Source organism: Glandiceps talaboti, chromosome 23 (assembly GCF_964340395.1).
Source record: "Glandiceps talaboti chromosome 23, keGlaTala1.1, whole genome shotgun sequence".
In the NCBI taxonomy this organism is placed as follows: domain Eukaryota; kingdom Metazoa; phylum Hemichordata; class Enteropneusta; family Spengelidae; genus Glandiceps; species Glandiceps talaboti.
Window position 1 is genome coordinate 12,172,625 of NC_135571.1, and position 20,697 is coordinate 12,193,321.

The window sequence follows — 20,697 nt, forward strand, 5'->3', positions numbered from 1 at the left end:
ACCTAATGCATGCAACAGCCCAACAGCCTAAAACCCAACTGCATATTCCAAAATTTAAACTTAATATCCAGTGACACTGCACAGTAGAATGTTAAATACTACATGTATGATTGGGCCATCAAAATAGTAAGAGCTACCTTGAAAAGGTGACTTTGAAAGATCAAAGAGAAAGATGCAGATTCAACATGATGAAAGCAAAGATGACAATAATCAGGAGAATGACGCAGAGCTTGGGGATCAAGGGGGGGGGGTGAGATAAAGGTTTCGGAAGGTAGAGGGGAGATAATGAATAGGAAAGTTGTAGTCTTAAATTCTTTTCGGAGAAAGAAATGTTGCCTTCAACAATAGTACACTATGCTGTGTTACCCAACCATGGTAACTGCACAGGAGTGATGAGAAAGTGGCTCTTAGTTGACAGTCTGCGAACTGCTAGTAAAGTTATCAACAGAGAGAGTGGTCCTGAGTTGACAGTCTGTGAGCTGTCAGTAAGAAATAAACAGAGAGGGGCTCTGAGTTGAGTTATTGAGCTGCCATTGAGTTTAAACAGAAAGTGGTTGTAAGCTCCAGTCAATGACTTTACACACACACACACACACACACACACACACACACACACACACACACACACACACACACACACACACACACACACACACAGGGGTGCTCAGTTCCAATCAATGATTTTACAAACAGGGGTGCTATGTTGAATCAGTGAGCTGCCACTGATGTTATATACAACATGGCTCTAAATTGATAGACAGTGAACGACCATTGACAGGACAGAGAAAGGTGCTCCGAGTTGAAAGTTACTGAACCATAAGTGACATGACCTAGGAAATGGCCCCGAGTTGAATCATGAGCTTACACAGAATGTGCTCTCAGTTGACAAGTCAGTGAGTTAACTCAGAAAGTGGTTTAAATCGAGTCACTGAACCACCAGTGACCTGACCTAGGAAGTGATTTACTATGATCGCCATGGAAGATTCCATGGCAAGAGAGGGATGGAAGCCTCAAAGGCTGAGGCTAAGTGGCTCAAAGTTGATCATCGAACAACAAGGGAGTGAGTTTAATAATTTAAAGAGACTGGGACAGTCAGTATTGAAGCCGCCAACAAAATATAAAGGAGCCATATTTGAAATGAAAGTGAACAACAAGGGAATAAGGTTACCAGTTTACACAGAGAATGGCACAGTTGAGTCAGAAAGCTGCTAATGGGAATATACAAGAGCCATGTTTGAAATGAAAGCAAAAGATTCATGCAACAGAAGAAGAAAAATTCAGCCAACCCAAAGGAATTGTGGGTAAGATAACATTCCGAACTGTGTCACTTTTATTGAAAAACCAGGAAACAAAAATACATACACTGCACGTCAAAACCTATCTGCAAATGTGTTAAAAGAACAGGATAGTGGAGGGGCAGAAAGGGAGGGGAGGACAGTGGAGGGCAGAAAGGGAAGGGAGGCTGCAAGGAGTCTTAAAGAGGGGCAATGAAGCTATAGCAATGTGAATGCACGGGTAGGGGCAGATAGCAGCAAGATGGGACGGAACACACAGGACAGCCACTTTGGGAACTGTACACGGCAAATTTATAACAACTCATACGTTTCGTTTCTCAAATGGGTAGTCGAGCATGCAAATTTTACAACACTTAAATTCACAACAGTGGAAAAAATATCATACTGAAGAAAATATAAGACAAGAAGGTATATCCCATAATATACACGGCAATGAAGGATTCTGAGTACAGTAGAAAAGAAAAGAAAATCAAAGATTATACACTGGAGGTAAGAAAGGCAAGCAACCAAGTGAAAGCACTTTAAAAATGGCTGCAGAGTTCAAAGGTTACGAAGCGGTCATTAAAGACCAGAGTAGCAGTTATCTGTACGTTTTGCAGTCACCTTTCATGTCAACTGCTGGCTAGTCTAAATTTCTACATTTCTGAAAAATTTCACTACAAACTTCACCTGGAACAAAATTCCTCACAAAATTTTTTTCTTTTATAAAAACAAACAAACATTGTTTCACTTGTTAAGACAAATTTTTGATTTGGCTGCTGTTAACATCACCGGCTGTATCAAAAGAAAGTGTGTGCATCTGAGCATCTGGCCAAAACGACATATTCTACAGCATTTCTTGGTTCACTTTTTTTTCGTTCACAACTTTCACCCTCTTTGTACACGATGCATAATTAATCTCTTGACAGGTTTGGAGACCCAAAAATGTAATCACAATGATTTCTCCTTTTTCTCCTTTTTTTATGCAATTTTCAAATCTTGTTGTCAGCTTCAAAATGTTGCTACTCATCAGCTTTTAGTCAATTTTCACTTTTTATACCCTTTGCCTCGACAAACACGGATGAAAATTACCCAAAAAAATAAATAATAATAAAATTCACCTACAACTATGATCCTGTACTCCCCTCTTTCTGTCCTAATTGGTATGATCCAATTGTTAAAAACAATGGACTATTCCACTAGGCAAGAAAGAGGGGGTGTACAGGCAAGGCACATTTGTTGGATTCCACAAGCCAATGTTCGTACCTGTTGCTCTTAATGTCTGCTGTGCTATTTACAAGTTTTGATTTTAAATTTATGTTTGTTATTTGAAAGACTGTCAACTACTTATATGGAATGGAAACACACATAGGAATAATAGCTTCCATGTTGAATCACACATCAAACAAGTTTGGAAGTGTCCAAAGAAATATACCCCCTCCGTAAATGTTGTATGATGTCACACTTGATCTGACCTCTGATATCACTTCCTCTTTTGGTTGAGTGAGGCAAGATGGGAAGAGGCGAGCAGATCTGGTTTGTCCGTACATGAATGTTATCCGTCTTACCCAATATTTGCATCAATATCCAGGAAAGCATAAAGTAACATGTAATTTGGAATTGCTCACCCTCACGACCCATCCCGTCTCAGACCTTGGCGATCCCAAGGAACAGGAAACGATTGAACTACAGGTCAAGTGTCACAGGTTACAGGTCAAAGGTCAAAGGTCAGCCCTGATATGATCAAAATCAAACACCACAAATACTACAAGCAATGAGAAGATGGCCGGCTGAAGGGCCTTACAGCTGTTGAAGAAAAAGTCAGCAGAAAGGACAGGTTGTCCCATTCCCAAGACATCAAATATCTGCACATATTAATGATACGAGGGGATTAAGAACTAGCTAGGATAATGATAACATATATATGTCATTCAATAGGTGAGCCAGCACCCTCTGATAGAAAGTGCAGATTTTGATAACAATATCAGGGAACGCCCTGTTCTCTCTGCTATACTGAGAAAAGAAGTGCAAGATGACAGGCAAGAAGCTAGTAACGCCTGCTATAAGAGGAAGGCGTGTACGAGCTTGATGGCCGATATGAACTAGTGGAGGAAGGTCTAGTTGTGCTGCTGTATGAAGATGATGTGCTGGATGGTCGACTGTAACTACTACTAGCACTGGGCCGACTGTAGCTAGAGGTAGTAGTACTAGAGTAACGTGAAGAAATACCGCTAGAAGGTCTCGTCGTGCTCACCTCGTTATCATCAGTGCGTCTAGAGCGTCTGGTGTAACCAGTTGTTTCCTTTTCTTCTTCCTTTTTGTTTGTGTCCTAAAGAAAAATTGAACATGACAGTGAAACTCAATTTGTGGCATTATATCAAATATTCATACACGTCCTACGTTACCCTACAGAGAACGTTACCCTAGAGAGAAACCATGGACTCTACCTGTGTAATAATTTTCCACATCACACCCCGTCACTTTGCCCAAATAAGATCACTGTATATATAATCCACTTTGCGGTATTTCTGACCTTGGCTTTTACTGCAGTTTTAACCAAACCATGATTGATTTTCCATAGTGCATCCAAAAATATGCAAATCACTTTGCATGTTTGTATGGTGTATTTTCACATCAAGCATAACAGAAACTTTTACAGGTGATTATTAAGGGTTTGTGACATTGGTAGTACAGCTTACAGGCCCTTCCTTGGTTAGGCCTATCTCAGTTTGCAACCCATATCAAGGTCATAAAAATTACTATTGAAGGCAAAAGACAAAGGAGAAATTTTGGAGAGAATTTTAAACAGTTGTAATAAAAAGACTCAACTAAACTGTGAATGAATACTTGCATATGCACGTACAATTATGTAGAAGGACCACACACACGTACTCATATAAACACACATGCAAAGAGCAAACTGACCCTTGCCTTACGACGATATATTTTACCAGATTCCCCCTATCTTTCAAAAACATATCCAAATCATCTGAAAGGTCATCAGAAAGTGACAAATTGCACAAAGAAATTGTCTTTTCTGACTCTGAATATGAGATGGCAACTCAGTGTGTAACATAATGCGAACGTTGACCTTATGCGAAACAGGAAATACTAAAACCAATACAGTACTTCTAACAAGGTACAGCACACAAGTAAACAGTGTCATGTTATGAATAAATTTGATGACACACACTGATAATTTACATAAAATACATCTAAATAACATTTTGGTAGAAAACATCCTTATATTACAACACCTATGAAGAGAACAGGATGAGATGAGGATGAGAAACATATAGAAAACACATAATTTATCTGATAAAAGAATACTTATTAGTACACCTGTAGAAATTGATGTTTGTCAAAGTGCCAATAATATGAATATTCATGAGTTTGGGTACAAAACTGCATAATAATGAGCTCATTTGCATGTATGTTCATGACCCTGCAACATAAATAATGTCCATTATTTTATTAATGAAAGAGTTAGCAGCGGCACTGGGCCTACCTTATCTGATTTTCCGACCAGATTTTCAGCGCTTTCAATATCCTCAGCTGTCACACCCTAGGAAGCAAAAATGAAACATTCAAGAAAATGCAAATCAACCTGCTTTTCCCTATGTCACCTGAACTTAGTATAGCCTCATTGTTTCTAGTGCAGGGAGAGACTACTTATCACATATTGGTGGGGGGGGGGGGGGTTGACCAACACAGGTGGGTAACAACTGATTGTCAAATGTAACCACCTAAGGCAGACAACTGACTTTACAACATAATAACAAATACTATAAAATAATATTTCCGAACAAAAACAATTTAGTCACCATTTTTTTCTTTTGTGTTTATGTCCAGCATTTTTATGAAAAGCTAGTGTATTAAAAAAAAAGTTAAATTCACACAAAAAATTCCTGAAATTTTGAAAAAAAGTAAAAAATTTGTATCATTTTCAAGAGAGTATATTGAAATTTTGAAAAAATCAAACAGATAATAGTATTTCCTTTTGTGAAAATAAGATAATGGTATCATTTTCTTGTTACTTGATAATGACTCAAATATATGTCTCAATTATATTGTACATTTGAATATGCCAAAATGGTCATTCAAGAAAAAATAATGCGATGATTATTTTTAATGAAAAGTTTCTAGTGGTGAAAATTTTGGCAGAATATGGCATGTTAACAAGACTGACAGTTTGAAGTTGAAAGCTCTCTGCTTATCAAATTATGTTGTGGGTGTTGATTAAATTTATAATTCTCAGAATATATCCTTGTTTTAGGTGTAATACTGTTAGGGTACAGTCTGGGCAGGATGACTGGGTGACAGACAGAGACTCAGAATATATCCTTCTTTTAGGTGTAATACTGTTAGGGTACAGTCTGGGCAGGATGACTGGGTGACACACAGAGACTCAGAATATATCCCTGTTTTAGGTGTAATACTGTTAGGGTACAGTCTGGGCAGGATGACTGGGTGACAGACAGCGACATGTACCTTTCATGATTCTGTATGCATGTTGTATAATTTCAGAGAAGTGTGGGACTCTACTGACTTGCATTAACTGGTATGCATTTTAACAGGTTTACAATTTGTTATTCTGATCTTAGATTTTGGTCCTACCCTTCACAATTCAAAGCCGATATACTTCTGTTAGGGCAAACATTTTTATTTATAAGTTTTGAAAACTTAAGATCGGTATACTTTGATGAGGACAAACTCAAAGGCGGTATACTTCTGTTAGGGCAAACACTTTATTTATATATTTTGACAACTCAAAGCCAGTATACTTCAATAAGGAGAAATAATTCAATTTATATGTTTGAAGGAAACAAACTTAGTTTCAGTGGTAATTCTACCAAATGTCACTTTTATGTTAGAAAAATCTTACAAAAAGTTTTCATTTTGGAAATTTCAATTTCATTTTGCATTTTATACGCAAATTTGTACTATCAGCTAGATTACATGCCTAACACAAAGAATTCAATTTCCATAAACAAATGATGCTCATGGCACTGTAGCACAAATGACAGTATGAAATATAGTCACTCTAAATTGTGTGATTTATTAGGACACAAGACTTGGGAGGGTTTGTAAAACATACTCTTATATATTTAATTTTTACGTTGAATATTGTAATTAAAAGTGGTTCTATTTACTTTCAATAAAGATTTAACATAATATATTTCATTTCCTGGCTAAAAAAAAAGTATAAAAATTTAGTGCAATTCATGGATTTTCCAATGGCTTTTTTTAAACACTATATAAATTTTCCTGATCATGAAAATTGTACACATTCAATCCACATAAAATACAAAATAACATGTTGGAAAAGAAGTTTTGAAAAGCACATGCCAGTGAATTTAGTCATACATATTTGCATATCACATAGATGACAGGTGCTACATCTCGGCCAATCATTGGCCGTCCTTGAAATGCAATTGCATATAAGACACATAGATGACAGGTGTTACATCTACGCCACCAGAAGCCTTTCAAATGCATTTGTGTATAAGATGTATAGGTAACAGATGTTAGGTGAATTAAAGGTCTCCCAATTGAAAACTAACGTTTCCCATGCGAAAGATACACACTTGAATGTCCAGGTAAGTCTAAATCTAAGATCAGAAGGTAAAAATTGCCAAACTGCACAAGACAACAAGATGCTGGAGGAATTTTGCTACAATAGCAAACTATACATAATGTGCAGTCCAAAAAAAAAATAAAGAAAAAAATAAGACTAAAACTCAGCAATGATATCATACCAGATGACAGGAGTGTGTGTGAGAGTAGTGTGAGATGAATAAATTAAATAAAGGCAAAGTAAGAAGTAAGGTTTACAATACGAGAGAGAAAGAAAGAGACAGCTGATTAAATCTGCTGCAAATAGAAACCAAACACGCCATGCAAATGTAGCAATAGTGAATACAGGTGCATTGTTTCAGCATGTTGCATAATGTACGTTGACATGGATGATGTTTTTGAGGTCGCTGCTACCGTGCTCACCTGTGTGGATCTTCGGGAAGCACGTTCTCGTCTGGCTCGTGTTCTGCGCTGTGTTTCTGACTCAGTGTCCTCTGTTGTTGGCGTCATGTATTGAGGCCTGTTTGAAAGTGTAAGTCAATCAGGGTTAGTCTATTAGGCGTATGTATGTCTTGTCCAACAGGTCAGTGTGTCGGTAATAAATTTGCATAAATTTGCATACAAGCAAAAAAAGAAGAAAAAAAAGCATGTATACAAATAGTCATCCCTATAAAAATGTTAGACAATGCAAAATCCCTCCTCTTGCATGACAGTAATATATTTGTATCTCTTGCCCTTATCTTGTCTTTTTTTCATTCTTGATATGTCAAAAGGAATGTTGATGTTCAAATGTATCGTTTGTGATTGGTTTCTTAGTCGTATTGATTAGTTGTTACCTCAGAATAACACACGATTATTAACACTGTCGCATTAACAATTTGTCAAATCAGGTAAACACATAAAAAAAATAAACAGAAAAATGCATAAGCCAATAAACTTCATCCTAAAGTTAACTTTTACAGTATACAGTTCATCACACAACAGACCTTTTCATAAACAACACCCTCTACAGCCAAAGAGCATATATGCATATCAACAACGCTAGAGGGTGGTATTTATAGAAAAGGTCTATTAAGTTGGAAAATCGAAACAGAAATAATTTGTGATTTCACACATTTCTCCCACAATGCTGCCTTCAGGGAATCCCAAAATTACTTGTACAACTGGTGTTTTAATTTGCTTGTCTTAAAATTGTCTAAATGATGACAAAGGACAAAACTAACTAAAAGTAATGATCAGCTATGTTGAGCAAAAGAAATTAATTTCATCAAAATAGTGAGTGCATCTGCTTAAAATTTTAACAACACAGCACTGTGGGAGGCATCGTAAATTGTGTCAGTTTAAATGGCACACATTCAGCGAAACATGCTGGCTACACACTGAAATGGCTCAGACAGGGTTTTCTAGAATGTACACGGTATTTCCTATCTTCCAAGTTCCTATCTAATGTCTTGTACTTTTAAAATTAAACTTGTAAGAAAAATCTCGCTACTCAAATCTCATTTTCCCCGACAATTTCTGATAACCTAAGGCAACCGAATCTATTCCAAACATCAGTTTTTAAAAAATAATTTTGTTAACATTAACGATCACAACTACAGTATCTGCTAAAAATTTCATGTTGCCAATTTAATTCAGCAACTACATCTGTCCATTATTAAAGTAACTGTTTTTCTTGCATTTTTTTAAACAAATTCAATTCTGTTTTTCCTCTAACAATTTCAGATCAACCTATGGTAATACTACAGTATTTATTTCAAATTTTGTTTTTCTGCTTTCAAATTAAACTCAGGAAACAAACCTGACTTTCATTTACCCCTTGCAATTATGTACATACTCCTAAAATTATGGAATGTACGTCAAATTTCACTATTCTAATTGCAAATATATGCAACCTACAATCACCGTAGCAACCTACAATCACCGTAGCAACCTACAATCATCGGATCGTCACTTGAACTTTTAATGACAGTATTTTGGCCTGAATTTTGCGTTTCTGAGAATACCTTTTAACGGTCACCGTAGTACGGGGTGCCTCTGCATTCAGTTTTTCTCGTTCTGTTAGTCTTTCCTTTTCTTTTTCTTTTTCCCTGTCTTTTCTTTCTTTCTCTCTTTCCCTCTCCCTCTCTCTTTCCCGTTCTCTTTCCTTCTCTTTTTCTCTTTCCATGTCTGACCATCGCCTCCTGGCATAGCTGTTTGGAAAAATTTATTGAATAGCCCCGTGTAGTGGTTAGTTTAAAACACAGGCAGATTTCACTGCCCACTTTACATGCCGAGTGAGATTATGAACACCTTGGCATTAACCACATCCAGCCACACAAAGATAGATCGACTAATAGAAAATGTATCATTGTCTTTCAATTCTCTATCAAGAAGATTACGGAAAATACATTTTTGTGCACATTTCAAAACAGAATGGACCTAAACGATAAAGGTACAGCAAAAACTTCTAATTCCAAAATTCGCCTAGCAAGGTACACATAGAACAAGGTTTTCATTTGAAAATACTAAGATTTGAAATTCAAATTCAGGATAATAGACACTTTTGGTTATTTTCACAACTGATTTCCACTAACAAATTTTGCCTATCTCAAACACAAAGATATGAAAAAAATTGTGCATTCAAAATTATGTCACTATTTTTCGTAATTCTAGAAATTTCAACCGTATTTTGTGTTTAAAAGTGTTCTTTGTGTGGTCTGGAATGTAGTCTTAAAAACTTAGCATTTCTGTGTCAATGAGCAGAAAAATATACACACGCACAAAATTCATATTTGTTTTACATGCTGTCAATTGTTCACTCTCGTTACAATGTTACCAACAGTTACAAAATTATGTTTCTTTTTTTTTAGACTTGTATCATGTAGCCAAGTACAAAGTTGAAAGGTCGTGTCATCGTAAATGTATAAAGTTTGAATGTCGTTGTACCTGACGTTGTGTGATATGAAACTGTCAGATATGAGATGTTTGTCATTTGTATATCTCATGTAGTCAGGTATAGAGTTGAGAGGTCATGTCATGGTAAAAGGTCAAAGTTCAAACATCAAGTAAAAAGTTCAAAGGTCGTGTCACAGTAGCGCTAGACAGTTCAAATGTCACTGTACTGAAGCTGGGTGACACAACCTGTCCATTACCAGATGTCTGATTATTCAAATAACTTTGTGATCACTGTTTCTGAAAAAGATCAGGGGGCTGTAAGAGTGAGAATATGAATCAAGTGTTCTTGGGTCACCTACCTACTGGTGTCGGACTCTGTTGAACGACCATCCTGTCGCCAAAAAGAAAACAAGAATTAACATCTTAAAACGGAAAGAGAAAAACATAACATCCATTTGGTGCTTCTACTTCAAGATATATTACAGGATAAAAGTAGGTGAGCGGTGAAAAGATGACAGGGGTTGGAAAAGAAGTGAGGAAATTAGGTTGCTAGGTAACTAAAGAAAAAGATGAGGTTATTATGAAAAGTGATGAGTACAGAAGCTAGTCATAGAGGGCGGTGTTTACAATCCGGTGTTTTGTCCTTCTCACCTTCCTTCTGTCTTCTGTGCTAGGCATTTGTGGACTCGACGCGGAACGGGGAAGTTTTTCTTCATTTCTCTTTGTTTCAGGAACAGCACTGGAGCTGCCTGTCTTACGCAGGCCTTGCCTCCATGCTGGCTGTTCGTCTTTTTTCTCTGAATCTTGCTTTTGAAGTGGCTTTGGTGTAAAACTTGGTGCCTTCAAGTTTAATGATTAATGAAACAGAAATATAGTGCATGTTAGAAAAACTCAGCTACAAAATAAAACAAAAGAATGAGTATTAGTTTGGCCTTGTCACCTATGACCCCTACATGCCAAGTGTTTTGGTTCATTCCTGGCTCTTAATGCAGAAGGATTGGATAACTACACTGCGGCATAGGGATGGAAGGTCTGCAGAAATAAGTTCTTAGCCTCAGCCAAAACAGAGCATCAAATCTCAAAGTATAAAACGGGTATAAGTAACAAATCAAGCATATCAACTGAAGACAGCCTGCTGCCAACCCCATAATCTCTAACTGAAAGGTTTCACCCTATTGTCTTAGATGGTGGACTACTCCACTTAAGAGACAATAGGGGTGACATGTTAGAAAAGCTGCAATCTGCCAAACTGAAACAAGACTACAAATCATAAAGAATATTTCACCGTGATGACGAAGACATTTTTTTAATGATTGGTGTTTTCGTAAGTGTACATGTAAGCAACCCTCACAATACCATATATGTGATAGACAGACATAAGACCTTTTTTTTCTCAATGTCACTGCCTATTATCAAGATCATAATACAACTCTACAATAGTTCAACTGATCACTCATTTATCAATACAACCTATCACTCAATAAACCTAATAATCAATCAGTCAATCATCAATTGATCGATCAATCATTCAATCAGTTGATCAATCACTTAATAATCAATTACTTTTGAACAATCAATTGAACAATCAATTGGTAAATCAATCATTTAATCAACACAATCAATTACTCAATAAACAGCCTAATAACCAATCAATCAATTAGTCAAAGGTCAATTAATTTTCAATCAATTGATCAATCAATCACTTTTGGTAATCATCAATTAATCGATCAATCAAACATTTAATAAATATAAGCAATTACTCAATAAACAGTAATTAATCTACCAACTAGCCAACCAACCAACCACCAACCAACCAACCAATCAACCAACCAACCAACCAATCAACCAATCAATCAATCAACCAAAATATTTACATTTCACCAAATTCCAAACACCAACATATATATTGATCTTTTTACAAGGAATAGACCATCTTGTATATATCTGAATGAATCTATATCAACTATAAATAAGTCTAACTAACTGCCAAAAAAATGCAAACAAAACACAAACAAAACGTAAAATATCTTGATCCTTTTACAAATGAAAATTTCAACTCACAGGGTCAAAACATTCTTTGAAATGAATCCTAACTTTTCAATGCAGTCTTGTCAACATCACCAAGGTGTTCTACAATGAATTGTTATCATTCGTCTCAAGGCATCGTAGATAAAGGCTGATAGCCAGCAAAAAATATTGGCTACTCCACAATCTTTTGCAGTGACTTTTCCAGGAATTTGTTCAAAGGCTTTGTTTAAACCAGTATATTTCCATCAGTGGTTAGATTCATGGGTCTTGTTTGTAGATCTTACCACCTAGTTTTCACATTTGATTTGACCAGCTACGTTTAAAATTGACTACATCCCTGTGAAACCAGCTTCAGTGATTCAGCTTGGATCTTGATGGCATCATTTCGCCTTAGGTTGGATTATCTTTGATGGGTACCTTATTTAGTACTTCCTTCAACCTACACCTATACAAGTGGCATCGAGATCTCAACTGAATCACTCACAAACTTCATATGTTTTGTATAAAACAGTTGACAACAGCCCATTGTAGAACATCCCTGACACGTAAAGTTAACCAACGCCTCTTGTACGGCACCGTCTAAGACACACCATCGTCAAAATAATATTTCGCAGTGTCACAACTTTGGTTTGATTTATGAGCATATCAGCTTTCGTTTGTGAGCATACCATGACGATAATAATGAGACATACAGTGCAATGGACTGTTGTCAAAATTCATTTTAAAAAAATTGCCGGGTCGTGAGAGTAGAAATTTTCTTTTGTAGTTTTGACCCCAGAATCAATGAACATTCATTCTGATCCATCTCATTATCATCTTTGGCATATCATTATTTGATTTGTATCTGTCAATGATTTCCTACTGTATTCACTCCGTACTGACAACTGACACTTTACACATTCACAAAACAACTTCTGTCAAAATTCAGAAATATTGCAAATTCAAGTAACATGATCAGTCATTTCTAATAGTGCACAATAGTATTGATATTGTCTGTAAATTAGTGTTTTGGGGTTTTACATTCTTTCAATATTTTATTACTCATTTATTCATGTTAGAAGATAGAAGAATGTCCATTGGCTAAGACTTGGTATACACCAGATGTAAGATAGAAGAATGCCCATTGGCTAAGACTTGGTATACACCAGATGTAAGATAGAAGAATGTCCATTGGCTAAGACTTGGTATACACCAGGTGTAAGAAAAAAGAATACCCATTGGCTACGTCTTGGTATACACCAGGTGTAAGATAGAAGAATGCCCATTGGCTAAGACTTGTGTACGTCGGGTATAAGAAGGAAGAATGCCCATTGGCTAAGATTTGGTATATACAAGGTGCAAGATAGAAGAATGTCCATTGGCTAAGACTTGGTATACACCAGGTGCAAGATAGAAGAATGCCCATTGGCTAAGACTTGGTATACACCAGGTGTAAGATAGAAGAATGTCCATTGGCTAAGACTTGGTATACACCGGATGTAAGATAGAAGAATGCCCATTGGCTAAGACTTGGTATACATCGGGTGTAAGAAAGAAGAATGCCCATTGGCTAAGACTTGGTATACATTGGGTGTAAGAAAGAAGAATGCCCATTGGCTAAGACTTGGTATACATCGGGTGTAAGAAAGAAGAATGCCCATTGGCTAAGACTTGGTATACATTGGGTGTAAGAAAGAAGAATGCCCATTGGCTAAGACTTGGTATACATTGGGTGTAAGAAAGAAGAATGCCCATTGGCTAAGACTTGGTATTCATTGGGTGTAAGAAAGAAGAATGCCCATTGGCTAAGACTTGGTATACATCAGGTGCAAGAAAGAAGAATGCCCATTGGCTAAAACTTGGTATACACCAGTTGTAAGAAAGAAGGACATCCACTGGCTAAGACTTGGTATATACCAGGTGTAAGAAATAAGGACATCCACTGGCTAAGACTTGGTATACATCAAGTGTAAGAAATAAGAATGCCCATTGGCTAAGACTTGGTATACACCAGGTGTAAGAAAGAAGGACATCCACTGGCTAAGACTTGGTATACATCAGGTGTAAGAAAGAAGAATGCCCATTGGCTAATACTTGGTATACACCAGGTGTAAGAAAGAAGGACATCCACTGGCTAAGACTTGGTATACCTTAGATGTTAGAAAGAAGAATGCTCATTGGATAAGACCTGTTATCCATCACAGGGTGTAATATGGCAATGTAAGGTCTACTCTGAGCCAATGTCTGTAAACAGGCAATAGAACCATACAAGAAACAAGCACATGACTATACTTCATTTGCATACAATAAATCTGGTACACCTGGCAGATAACGTGAAGCACTTTATAAGATCCATTCTGATTGGTTGGAAAACAAAGAAAAACAAGCACATCTGTTGGCTATATTGTTGCGATAAAGTATGTTTTCCAATCAACAGTAATACCTTCACATCGCCCATGGCAGCAGTTTACATGATGTTGTATACATTCAGTGACGCTAAATGATATTCAGTGATGTTATTGCGTGATGTTCTGCCACTGACGTGCTGTGTCATGGTATGACTGTAATTTGTGTGATTTCTAAATTTGACAAATAACCTTGCATTATCTGTTGCAGGTCTTGAGGTAACAAATAAACCTGTTCACTCAATACAAAAGATGACGTGCACAAGATTTTCACAATTTTTTTTGTCCAGTATCTATAAATAAAAATTTGACCAGGTGCAATCTGATTAAAATTTGATGTAGTGCACATGTGGTTTTTTCAGCTGTTACATTTACTGTTGTTCATTCTTTTGTGAGCGGTCATTACATACGTACCCAATCTTGTACTTACGAGTAGCCAACCAGAATCTGTCTTACAATATAACACTCAACGTTCAAAAGTGAAGGAAAGAGAACCACCAAACAATAACAATAACATTGTTGTCTGTGCTCTGTTCTTGTGCTCTTTTCGAACACTGTACTCGTATTTTTCGGTGCATTATGCATTCTCATTTGAGTGAATTCACCCAGTCCTCATGTGTGACTCAGGAAAACCTATGGTATTGTGTCAGATGCATGTAACAAGTGCTCACAAAAGAACAAACGACAGTAAACGTAACAGCCAAAAACACTACATCGGATTTTAATCAAAATTGGACCAGGTAACAAAAATAGAATTCTCAGTATCTGCAATAGAATTTTAATACTAAAATGTGTGAAAAGAGAAACATCTCTTCATGGATAAACCGTTCAGTAAACCATGAAGTCCATACCCACACAGATCATGACATCGTACCCTGGCCATCACAGCATTACAGCCAAACTGTCAATCACTTTCTTTCACCCAATCAGATCCGTTCTAGTTTGGGGCAAACCATTACCTGTGAATGGGTGAACCTCTGTACTCACCTCTTTTTTGGATGGTGTTGGTGGAGGCTTGTTAGATTTTGGTTTGTCTTCCTCTGAGCTCTCGTCTTCACTACTAGAGCTCTCAGACTCATCGTATTTCCTTTCCTGTAAACAAATACGTCAAAGGGCGTCACACACTAATAACGATACTGTCAATAGGACAAGACTGTCGGGGTGAGAAAAGGTTGAGAGCTGGCAAGAGAGGAGTCAGACCTAATTAACTTTACTGGCTTTAAGTCACATTTTGACATGTCTATGCAAGCTGTACAGACCTTAAAACGTTTCAATTTAAGTGCTACACAACCCTGGGGTTTTATATACAACAAAGAACAAATATAAAGGAAGGAACGTGATGGGGACTTTAGCTATTACTTTTCCTCACGGTGGTAAAAAAACACATACACATTAACCATCATAGTACTCGTGCAACATAAATTTATATAGCTGACTTTTCCTATTTTGATACAGTAAGTCTTCATGGAAGACACTGGCCATACATTCAATTCATAACTTTATCAAATTCAGTCTTTTTGGTTTTGACCTTGAAAGTCAAGGTCAAGGACTTTGGAAAGTAAATCAATGACAATGTTTTAAATACATTATATACACTCAGACTTTACATAGCTTCCATGACGTGTGATAAACAAATTCACTTTCAAATTTGGCCTGAAGATCAATGTCATGGGAAGTATGATATTTCCTGGGAGAGTACTAGACACTTGAACTATATTTTATGAAAACATAAAAAACATACTTGGCAACCATGACATATGACATGTCTTTATTTTGAAACATGTCTTCCTAAAAGACATGACTCCCCCCCCAAAAAAAAACCCCCAAAAAAACGGAAAAAAACCGCAACTGTACTTTTGATAAAATAATTTTTTTTAAATGATAAGTTTTTTTCATGGTGCACAATAGCATGCATAGCAATGTCTAATCTTTATGCTATGTTTGGTTGTATTACAGCTGTGCAGAGACACTGACAGACAGACGGATGGATGGACAGACAGAAAGACAGACAGACAGACAGACAGACAGAAAGACAGGACGGACAGACAGACAGATGGATGGGCATATAGACATAATAGCCAATGCAAGGTAAAGTCTGTTTGGGGTTGAAAATCATACTCTAAATACAAAACTCTAAACAAACATCCCTACAGCCTTCTTCCTGACTTTAAAGCTGTCCCATATATGTCATGAATGGAATAACCCATTCTTACTAGTTCCTTCCATGATGTGAGGGTAAATAAATCTAAAACGAGGGGATTTCCTGGGAGAGTGGTAGACACTTGAACCATCATCAGATCTATACTAAATCCATGCTTTGCAGACTTTGCTCATTAACCCTACAGCATACATGTCTTTCTAACTTATCATCATGTGTATTGGGGGGGGGGGGTGTTTAAGGGTTGGCAGTGTAAGCAATCTTTTTTTTTTTTCATTTTTTGATCTTCTGGATGCTGCTGGAATGTGCAATCTACGTGAAGACCCTTAGCCTAGCAGAGATAAAATTAAAAAGATAGTACAGAGAATAGAAGAGAGAAAATAAAAACAAACAGTGTACTCAACCAATGCCTGTTGAAGAAAATGGAGGTAAAATAAAATAAAAAGACAAACTTTTAATAGAAAATAATGTGCATTATAGCAATATTGGTGGTTAGTTGAACCCTAAGCAATAATAACAACACCTGGCATGCAAACAATAAAATGCAAATATATGCAAATGTATGCAGATTACATGCACAGAGAAATCAACAACATCCAGTGTCTTCGAAGATTTGCATGATCAAGATGTACCCTGCCCATTGATCAAATGTTTGGGATGGCTGTAAGAATACCAAACATGGGTGAAACCATTTGCCATTGAGAGGGATGATCAGATCTGACTGCTGCTTTGTGGGGAGAGAAATGTATAAGCATTAGGCACAGGACTTGTTAGCGTTAGCCACATCCATTGATAACATAATCACCCAGTCTTGTCCAGTTGACAGCTTACCTTAGAACCCATTTCAAGTGTTACAAAAATTGCCAAAATGAATCATACCAAGATAAAACTATTAGGTAAAACTGACCATGCCTCCGCTATCTAGTTCAGCAGCGGGTTTTCGTGAAGAAACATGACGAATTAACACTTCGCAATGGTGAAATAAATAGCTGAATGTGAAACGCATAATTACCTGTGCACCTGGTTTAGGTCAAATGTGATTGGTTGGTTTGTAAGCATTAAGATTTAGTTAGCATACAACCAGTGTAAAACATTTACTTTAAGTACAGGTGGGGTATGAGTAGCGCTCTATTTTACAGGTTGATTCAAAAGTACATCGTTATGAATACAACAATTTGATTGGTTGATTCAAAATGCACCTGTTATGAACATGCTTTATTTGAATGGTTGATTTGACAGCGCACCTGGTATACATACGTCGCCATTTGAAAGGATGATTTGAAAATGCGCTTGGTACAAACATAGGTTTTCTATTCCTATACGCAAGCTGACTTTAATGCATGAATGGGAATAAATGTGATTGGTCAGTTACGTACGCGCAGAATGAAAAAAAAATTGACTTGATAGCAGCACTGCATGGTACTTAATAGTTTCACTTGTTGGTTCAACTCCTCTCCACATTTTGTCATAAAGTTAAACCTTCATTTTTTTAATGAAGGAACTCCACAAACCTTATTTTTTTCCGCTTCTCTCACTTTGTCCTTAGAGACGTCACAGGGAAAAAACAAAAAATTCAAAATAAGAACATGGTATCAGAGATATTCATAGCATGTAAACACGTGATCATGATGAAAAAATGTCAAAACAAAAATAAAAGAGAGAATATGGAATGCTGATAAAAGTGAAGATATAATGAGAACGAAGATTTGATCGGAAAGTTTCATTGCAAAAAAGATGGGACTACTCTACAGAACTTATTCTATGCTGAACCTCCCCACCCCTCTACCCTGTCAAGTGGAATGATCTGTGACTAGGAATGTACCATTTGAAGGGATAGAGAGGGTGAAGAAGTAAAAAGAGAGAGATAGTTGTGCCTAAAAAAAGCAAAAAACTGCACAGCACACTACTTCGCAAGAAGATAGAAAATACAGGACCTTTCATAGTCTGAGTCCAATTTGACAAGTTAGTGAAATTAAAGAGAAATTCTCACTTCAACTTGAAAAATTAATTTCATTTTAGTTGAAAAAAAACATCATTTTTTTATCTTTGTGTAATCGCCTATCAAAAAGACATACTTATAAAAAAAAACGTGTAAAATTAAAAAAAAAAATTTACTTTGGCAAGGTTTAAATAGTCCTAATCATTAGTGACGTACGACACTTCAGACTAAAAAAGGTATGCTGAAGAAAGAAGAAAGAAGTGTTGTTTCGAGAAAACTAAGGACAAAGAGAGAGAAGAAACACGCAGGCAGTGTCTATTTGTAGTGTCAGCATGCTGTTGTTGTCGGTCATGCCATTATTTAGCTGCAACATATCCCCGCAACCTTAAAGGAGGACGCACCTCGGAAATTATGTAAGTAAGGAAAGTTCTGAAAATCTGCACACTGCCAACTGGGAAAAAACCTCTCACAATAATACAAAAAAAGGTCAGAGGTCACTATGCAAATTTTCAAAACATTTAGATGAAATAATATACCAATCATTCTCTCATTTTGTTTATTCTATTCAAAATGGCCGCCAGACAGCAATTCAAAATGGCTACCAAATAGCAACATGGCTGCAAAGCAGCATTTCAAAATGGCCTCCAGACAGCATTTCAAAATGGCTGCTGAAACAGCATTTCAAAATGGCTGCAAGACAAACACCAATTTAACATATTTCAAAGGACTTTTTAAATAGGACAACATTCTATTTATGACACTAAATCCCCGAAATGCGTGCCTCCGTAAAAAAAAAAAAACAAGACCCAGTACAAAGTTGAGCATGGGATGCATACTATGTTGTTAACCGCTTCCTTGTTTTCGTCCTGCCGGGTAGAACATATAGAATAAAGAATTGGCCACAGTTAGTCCACAAAACTATGTCAATCACAAAAGACAACATGAATACGTCGGCCAAAAATTAGTGTTGTATATACAAGTATACCCAAAATTAGTCTTATTGATTTACATAAGAAGTAAGTCTTCTGTGAACTTCACACATTTATCTGGTTTACAAGTTATTACAATCATCAAATCTGTGATTTCTACACTTAGTAAAAGTTTATTTTCGCAAAAGTTGTACTTTATATTTTAACATTGACATCATTCGTGAGTTGGAACTATACACACAAGCCTACATTAAGTGAAGAAAAACACCTGAGAAACATTTTAATGTTTGCAGATTAAGTTTTGCAAGATAGTGTGGTTTGTTTTTTTTGGTTGGTTTTTGTGAAATCTCTTGCATTAGTAGAATTGTGCATAAAACTAAATTAGTGGGGGGGTTAGTTAAAATACAAGAAACAAAAATCACCTTGCCGTGTATTTTCTCTTCCAGCTTCTTTCGCTCTACAGACATATCTTGGTGCATTAAAATTTCCTTCTGGGAAACACTAATACGACTTACGGAGGATCTATCGGTCCAAAAAGTAAAAGGAAATAAAACAGCAATGAGAAATATTAGCTAGAGAAAGCAAGTACAGCAACTGCAGCCACGCGCCATGCATATTCAAAAGCAAACATGCAATCGCAGATCCACAACGGTGCAAGAGTTCTTGTCAAAGTATCTTTCTGTAAGCAAAGTATATGCAAAGTAGCTACTTAGTATTCTAATATATGCAAAGTAGCTACTTAGTATTCTAATATATGCAAAGTAGTTATTTAGTATTCTAATATATGCAAGTTCTTATCATAGTAGAATAGGGAACATAGAAACACAAGAATGAAAGGAATTTTGTGATTTGGTAGTCATGAAAATACGGGTAGCACACGCAGAGATTTTACCCATCATCATTCTTTTAATAGCAAAAATGGAAGAAAGAAAAGGATAGGACCTCTTCACACTTCTTACATTGGAAGAAAAAATCCCATAATGGGCACGCGTGGTGTGTGATACTTACATACTGGCGGAGGATGATAATAAGGTATGATGGGAAAAGATGGTAAACTAGTGTTATTATCAAGCGAACACCACGAAAATGTACGATTTAATTTATGAAAAAATATTAATACCAGAGATTTTATGGATATCTCTACATCTAGACTACTCATACACGATGGTGATGTGTTATTTGGTGAGTTCATTAATATCAGTCAGGTTAATTTTTTATTTGAATTCTAAGTTTTGAAGTATGAATCATGATTAAAAATACAAAATACGCCAGAGTACCTTCTTTTCAAGGGTGGTGGCGCCCTGCCCTGTATTCTTGGAGCAGCAGGCTTGTCATCTTTTTTCATCTGTAAAGCAGAGGACACGTTAGGGACGATCGCACAATGTCACACAAGCTCAATAAACGAACTTTGTTCGTTTAGGACAAACCCCCTCCCTCTCCCCTCCCCTAAACAAACATTCACAAGTATGACATGGACACGTTTATGTATGGTGTAAACCATGATCACATCACTACTGTCAACGCAGTGTAA

At 36.6% G+C, this 20,697-nt stretch overlaps 1 protein-coding gene across 7 annotated transcripts in view; it reads right to left on the reverse strand.

The window, feature by feature from the left end:
• LOC144452643 (uncharacterized) overlaps positions 1 to 20,697 on the reverse strand; it is a 119,935-nt gene that overhangs the window by 46,384 nt on the left and 52,854 nt on the right. Inside the window, exons 7-17 of one of the 7 annotated variants that reach the window (XM_078143776.1) lie at positions 20,444 to 20,511; positions 19,589 to 19,688; positions 19,074 to 19,103; positions 17,810 to 17,839; positions 15,128 to 15,232; positions 10,380 to 10,568; positions 10,088 to 10,119; positions 8,858 to 9,043; positions 7,275 to 7,371; positions 4,783 to 4,839; positions 3,529 to 3,603 (exon numbers count right to left, since the gene is read on the reverse strand). In XM_078143776.1, coding sequence (XP_077999902.1) covers positions 3,529 to 3,603; positions 4,783 to 4,839; positions 7,275 to 7,371; positions 8,858 to 9,043; positions 10,088 to 10,119; positions 10,380 to 10,568; positions 15,128 to 15,232; positions 17,810 to 17,839; positions 19,074 to 19,103; positions 19,589 to 19,688; positions 20,444 to 20,511 — 969 coding nt within the window. The remainder of the gene's footprint in view (positions 1 to 3,528; positions 3,604 to 4,782; positions 4,840 to 7,274; positions 7,372 to 8,857; positions 9,044 to 10,087; positions 10,120 to 10,379; positions 10,569 to 15,127; positions 15,233 to 17,809; positions 17,840 to 19,073; positions 19,104 to 19,588; positions 19,689 to 20,443; positions 20,512 to 20,697) is intronic. The other 6 variants (XM_078143777.1, XM_078143780.1, XM_078143779.1 and 3 more) reach the window with 6 other exon arrangements.